General features: G+C 49.3%; 1 protein-coding gene across 1 annotated transcript; it reads left to right on the top strand.

Annotated features, from left to right (window-relative positions):
* The first annotated feature begins 340 nt into the window (after positions 1-340).
* LOC108165934 (P2Y purinoceptor 8-like) lies at positions 341-3,311 on the top strand. The gene is made up of 2 exons (XM_017303159.1): positions 341-1,911; positions 2,063-3,311. Exons 1-2 carry the CDS (start codon positions 1,538-1,540, stop codon positions 2,499-2,501), a joined length of 813 nt encoding a protein of 270 aa, XP_017158648.1. The 5' UTR covers positions 341-1,537; the 3' UTR covers positions 2,502-3,311.
* Positions 3,312-6,813: the final 3,502 nt, after the last annotated feature.

Genomic DNA, 6,813 nt, shown 5'->3' with positions numbered 1-6,813 from the left:
TACGACATGCTGCACCTGGACGGCCCGACATCACAGGTTCTTCTTCACCGTGAAGCCGGTCGGGTCGGTTCTGGAACCTGTTATTGTCTCTGGCTCTGGTTCTGTCGCTCGGTTCGGGTTTTAGAGGAATCCTCAGAGGTTTGGGTTTGATGGGAAACGTTCCCAAACTGAGGTGTCAGTGATGCTCACTCCCACCTGCAGGGGGCAGTGCTTCCAGCGCTGCCTCAGCCTGGCGTGGTTTCAGGTCCGAGTCATCGATGTCACAAAGATCCACCTGTTTTATTTTATTCTTTGAACTTAAAGAATAACATTTAAGTTCAATGTTATTCTTTAACATTGAACTTAAATGTTAATGTCATTTTTCCAAATGTCTTTGGAAAAATACATTTTTGTGTCTTTTTTCCAAAGCAGCACAAAGTTGGTGGTTCTGATCCGGAACAATCGTGACCTGGAGGGCCGACCTCAGGTCCGGTGATCTGTCCTGTTCTGACGCGGCGCTGGTCCTCCAGACGGAACCGGGTCATCTGATTTCAGGACCTAACCTGGAGTATAACCCGATGGAGTCTCTGCAGTTCACTGGGACCAGACTCAACCTGCTGGTTTGGACTGGGAGGAAGCCGGAGTCCCCAGCGAGAGTCCAGCCACCCACAGGGAGAGCGTTCTGACAGGGATGGCCTTGACCTTTGAACCCAGAAGCTTGTTGCTGCTCCACATCGTCGCCCTGAATAAAGATCGTCAGTAACTTCAGGATTGTCCTTCTGGTGTTCATCAACCAGCCGAAGCTTCCCGGTCCTGATCTCCATCCGACCCCTGCTGCCGTTCCAGCTCCTCTTTCCATCCCAGCGGACCGCTGGAGAAACTTTCTGCCCTTCAGTTTATTATTTCCACTGACAAATTACATTTTGAGGGAAATCTAATGCAAATGTGGCCGTACCCTCTGTCCACAGAAACCATATCCGTGTCTCCGCTGGGCTTGTTTGAGCGCAGCAGATGTAAACTTAGACTCCGCTGCTCGCCATGCAAATCCACAGGTGGGTCCAGTTTAAAAGGAGCGTGTGGTGAGATGTTCGAGAAACGAAAAGCCCAAATTACAAACAGGAGAGCCTCTTAATGCAAAACCCCCAGAGGATAGATGGTGTTTAGATGCAGCGACGCAGTGGGTGAGACGGAGGTGCGTAAAACCAAAAACACCGTTTATTTTTCAGTAAATTTTAAAGCTGATGTCTGTTTACAGCGTCTCCGAACACTTACCACATCATTAATCCTCCTGTTTGTTGATCAAAACCCTGAACTTTAACGTGCTTTGAAACGTTCCTCAGTGACGCATCGTTTTACCAAACTCAGAACGGATGTAAACTGAAGGTTAGACACCGGACAGAGCTTTAATTTGGGCGTGAGAAAGAATCATCTCGGACTGTTGGAACCGAACGGGTTACGCAAGATGTGATGTGCTAAAGTCAGTCAGCAGCTGTAATAACAGGGACGATTTCTGGTTTAATTCCTGCAGAATTTGTAAAAACATCCAGAATTGGTGGAAATGAGTTCTGTTGGGTCCAACTCCACGTTGGGATTGGATTCCAGTTTCTTCCTGAACGGCATCACGGCTCTGCTGGCCTCCAACGTGCTGCTGGGCCTGCCGGCCAACGGCTACGTGGCCTGGATGATAGCGAGCGAGTCCAGCGGCCCCGCCGCCTCGGAGCTCTTCGCCCTCAACCTGGCCGTGGCGGAGATCCTCTTCGCCTGCTCCTCTTTCTACGTGATGCTCCACTTCCTGCTCAGGATGTCCGAGGCGGTCGGGGTTCTGGTTCTGAAGCTGTTCCTGCAGCTCATGCTGATTTCTCGGCCACTCTTTCAGACCTGCATCTGTCTGGAGCGCTACATGGCCGTGGTCCATCCCACCATCTTCATCAGGTAAATTCAAGGGAGAACTGCAGAAGGACCAGAGTTATTGGAACGGCAGAGTTCCTCCAGACCGGACCCAGATATTGGCGCTGGTCTGGTTCTGGTGTCTCAGGTGTTTCTGGTCTCATATCAGTGTTTTCCTGATTCTTCCTGCTTGCAGGCTGAAACCTCTGCGGTACCGTTTGGCCGTCTGTCTGTTTGACTGGCTGCTGATCCTGCTGGACTTCATGTTTCCCTTCCTCGGCCCGTCCATCACCGTCTCTGCTTGCTACTTCATAGTCAAGTCCCTGCTCTTCCTGTCCGTCTTGTCTTACTGCAGCGTCCGCGTCCTGCTGGTCCTGAAGCAGCCGGGTCCGGGCGACGGCTCCCGCAGCGCCATGAAGAGGAAGGCCTTCAAGGTGATCATCATCACCCTGGGGTTCAACAGCGCCACCCAGCTGCTGCAGATCCTCGTGCTGGGCCCAACCGTCCTCACCGCGTCGCTGCTTCTCATTCTGCAGCTCACGTTGTTCGGCCTCTCCATCAGCATCATCAGCAGCTTCATCACTCCTCTGCTGTTCCTGCACAGAGCCGGAAAGCTGCCCTGCATCACCTTCTAGCTGCTGCAGAGACCCAGTTAAGGTTCCTGCCGCAGCCCGAGCCGTGGAAAAACAACCTGTTCACAAACAAAACAATAAATTCCCCCAGAAACCTGATTCATCCTTCCCAATGATCCGTGACTGTTTATTTGGGAATGCTAATCATTCCCATATTCTCTGTTTTCAGGCCTTGTGATGAGTGACTACAGACTAAGCTTAGCTTTTATTGAGCCTCGAGGGCTCCTGTAGATTCCTCCCTAGACTCCTGGTTCCTGTTGAAATGAGAAAATTCCCTTTGAAAGCCTTTAACCCTTTAACTGCCACCCAGAAGCTCCAGCAGAGGACGTTAAAGGGTTAACTAACCCAGGCTCTACATCACTTCCTGTTATGATGGCTGTGATTCAGACCGATAAACGCATCACTTCCTGATGATGTTGGGTTCTGGACGGAGACGGAGATTCATGGCGGAAGCATTCCAAACAGATGAACTTTAACCCCCGACCCAGTCCACCCCGGTCCCACTGGTCCCGGTACTCCCAGTGTGAGATGGAGCGAAGGATCTGGTGGAACCGGGTCCAGTTCCTCTGGTTGAGTCTCTCAGACTCGGCATGTTGAAAGTCGTCTGCGTTCTCCAGAGAGATGCTTGTCTAAGGGCAAGAGCAGCGCCCCCATCAGGCGTGTGTAGTCACTGCAGGCCACCGTGGCGCCCGGAGCCTCCATCTTGAGGTTCTGTTGTTCTCAGAGCCGGACCGGGTCGGACCAGAACCTTCTGGACATTTGGACGTTGGCTCCAGGAGCATTCAGAGCTAACCTGACTAGAGGAAACATTTCCTCCTCTTCCTCCTCCAGCTGATTTATGGCCTGATCAGTTGGTTCTGTTGAGAAGAGGCGTTCTGGACGGATCAGAACCAGAACCACTCAATGAATCGTCAGTCGCAGCCAAGCTGCAGAGACAAACTGCAAACATTCAAAGAGACGGGAGCTAATGGGACGTGATTAACTCGAGTCCGGGTCCAACGGGTCCATGTTGCTGTCAGAACAAACGGGTCGGGTCGCGATTAATGAGGTCAGCCCGGCAGCTGAGTCTTCCTCCAGATGCTGCTGAGCTGAAACCGGTCCGGTCTCAGCAGGAGCTCTGGCTGCAGAGCCGAGGCCCGCTCAGCGGCTCGGATCAGAACCAGGGCCTCCGCTGGTTCCTTCTGTTCGTCTCAGGACAGAAATGTTGGGTTCTGCCGACCCAAAGCGTCGTTCCTGGACAAAAACGAACATTCAGCAGGGGTACTCCAGAAACCGTTCAGCTGAACCGGGTCACTGCTTCCTGTCCGGTTCTGTGAAGCTTCACCGGGTCCTGGCTGGACCCAAACTACATGACCTCATTTCCTGTGGTTGTCGTGGTGATTTTACCTCAGGTAAGATTAGCCTGACAGATAAAACAGAGGAAAATGAGGAAGAGGAGGGAAGGAGGAAGAGGAGGAGGCGCGTGGCCCAGAACCACAGAGCGGTTCTGCTTTGATCAGCTGTTGTTCTCAGACCGGGTCCAGCTCTGAGCACTAACCGCCCACAGACCGTCTCTGGTTCTGGTTTGCTGGGCCCAGCTTGTTTTCCCAGTTTCTCAACTGGAGTCCAACGTGTCCCTCGGGACGCTGGAGGTTGGTCCAAACGTCCTGACGGCGTCTGAAGGTCCATCAGCTGCAAACCGTCACCATGTCCCCGACCCGGGAACTAATCCTGACCCACAGCACAGCTGACCCAGAACTAGAACCACTTTAACCTGAAGTGCAAATAAAAGTCAGAACGAGGCGATTGAGCTAACAGCCAAGCTAACCTCACTGCTAACTTCGCTGTTAGCTTCTCCTATGTTGTTTTTAAAGTGCTCATTTTCTTGGTTGTTTTGTAAAGTTTCAGTTAAATGAAGTTAATCTTCTGTGCAGAAACCAAATTACACTAAATGTTTGTGTAGCACGTTAGCTTCCATTAATTAGCATGTTGGTATGGTGATTTAGCATTAGCCTCTGCTAAATATGACATTTATGTAGCCTCCTAGCATTAGCTTCCAGTAAATACCATGTTGGTGTTTTGCTTTAGCGTTAGCTTACGCTGAATTAGAGTTCATGTAGCGTTTAAACTCAGAACAGAACCAGCGAAACACCTCTAAACGGGTCCAAACCGGGTTCAACTTCACAAGCCGGGCCAAATAAAATCTCTAACACCGGTTTATTTTCACTGGGAGCCGGAACCGGGCCTGGTACCAGAACCAAACAGGCCTGAAACCAGTTCAGAAAACCTTCAGCTTCCAATGAATTAACCAGTTTAGATCTCTGTGGTCAGAATTTACAGAGTCGGGTCCAGAACTACGACCAGTTTCAGAACCAGCTCCAGAACCAGAGCCAAACGAGTGAAACCCAACTTCAGGAGTTCTCCAGAACCTACACTCTTAATGCTAATCAGAACCACCAGCTGGTCTATCGGGTCAGAATGGGAAGAATGATAATGATTATCAGTGTTTAAGAGACCGACCCGGTATTGATGGACCGACCCGGTATTGATGGACTGACCTGGTATTGATGGACCGGCCCGGTATTGATGGACTGACCTGGTATTGATGGACTGACCTGGTATTGATGGACCGACCCGGTATTGATGGACTGGCCCGGTAGAGCACAGGTGTCAAACTCCAGTCCTCTGCTGCAGCACCTGAACAGAATAATCAGGTCATTAAGGCTCTGGAGCCCCGATCCACACCAGGAGGAGGTGATGGAGCCGTTTCATTCCGGTGTTTTGTACCTGATGGAGCCGTTTCATTCCGGTGTTTTGTACCTGATGGAGCCGTTTCATTCCGGTGTTTTGTACCTGATGGAGCCGTTTCATTCTGGTGTTTTGTACCTGATGGAGCCGTTTCATTCCGGTGTTTTGTACCTGCGGCTCATCTAAGAGCTGCAGGACAGCAGAGGACTGGAGTCTGACACCCTGCCTGCTGCAGGGGAAGCAGAGCTAAGCTGTTTCGCTTCATTTCTCAGTTCATCAGATTAAAAACCCACTGAGTGGAAAATAAAACGATGTTTCTGACCGCTGGTGTGTGTGTGTGTGTGTGTGTGTGTGTGTGTGTGTGTGTGTGTGTGTGTGTGTGTGTGTGTGTGAGAGCATATGGAGGTAATGATGTCCTGCGTCACAAACAGATAGAGTTACTCACACACACATGCTTGCAATCATATTGCTCCATGTATAAACAGACAGGATGTGGGCGGGGCCTGTTGCCATGGAGACTCAGTTCCATCATCATCCTCATCTTCAGATTTATGGGGAGACCCGGAGCTGCAGGAGCAGTCAGTTCGGCATCTCCATGGCGCCGCTTGTCGGCCACAGCTCCAAAACTTCGGACATTTCCGATGTTTTAATATTTTCAGACAAAAAATCCGTAAAAAACATTTTAATCAATTTTTTTTCTTCTCCAATCCTGTTAATATGTTAGTTTAAAAAATACTGAGATCAAAAACTGGATGGTCTGACTGTTTTTTAAATGATAAGAGGTCGTCACTGATTGGCTGGTTGCTGCATTTTTTCCTGCGTTTTGATTGGTCCATCACAGGAAGCCGTTTCAAACACAAAGGAAGTTAATTTCTTAATATTCTGGAATTTTTTCTGATGTTTATTGGTGATTTAATTAACAGCTGGCTCATTTTATTCAGTCTCTCCAGGTTTTAGGTTCTGTGGTCACAGAAAGTCATACAGAATCTACAGATTCGTGCATTAGCATAATCTTCCTCAAAAATGATCAGAAACTTTTAACTCCCACCAGCAGGTGGCAGTATGTCTGACTTCTACTCAGCCTGACGTAAAGTTATAGTCTGATCGACGCGGCGAGTTGAGATTGAGCTGTTTAAGTTCTTTAAAGATGTTCATGAGTTTGATATAATGAGGTCTGATGCAGATATTTGTAACGTAGACATTTGTAACGTAGAGCTGCAGAGTGACAGGTCAGTGATAATAAAACATGCAGGATGTAAACGGATATTTGTGCAGAAAAACAGACTGAAAACTAAACAGCAAATTTCCTGTAAGTTTCTGCAGCTGCAGCGCCACCTGTTGGTGCTGAAGGGTAATGACGTCACACCTGTATCTTTAGTTATCCAACATGTTTTAGAGTGTAAAATATGCAAATGTCACTTAAGCATTTACTATGGTTTCAAAACACTGCTGCTGAAGTTCGGACTAAAACCAGGAAGCTAGTGGCACCACCCAGTTCTACACCACCCGGTTCTACATCACCTAGTTCTACACCACCCGGTTCTACATCACCTAGTTCTACACCACCCGGTTCTACATCACCTAGTTC

This window comes from Poecilia reticulata, unplaced genomic scaffold (assembly GCF_000633615.1).
Source record: "Poecilia reticulata strain Guanapo unplaced genomic scaffold, Guppy_female_1.0+MT scaffold_190, whole genome shotgun sequence".
In the NCBI taxonomy this organism is placed as follows: domain Eukaryota; kingdom Metazoa; phylum Chordata; class Actinopteri; order Cyprinodontiformes; family Poeciliidae; genus Poecilia; species Poecilia reticulata.
Note: the sequence above shows the minus strand (reverse complement) of the source record. Positions and strands in the feature narration are given on the sequence as shown.

Excerpts from the sequence above, each read along its gene's own strand:
- LOC108165934 (XM_017303159.1), top strand. The coding sequence starts at position 1,538 with ATGAGTTCTGTTGGGTCCAACTCCACGTTGGGATTGGATTCCAGTTTC. Across the intron at positions 1,912-2,062 it reads CATCCCACCATCTTCATCAG|GCTGAAACCTCTGCGGTACC; the intron begins GTAAATTCAAGG and ends TCCTGCTTGCAG.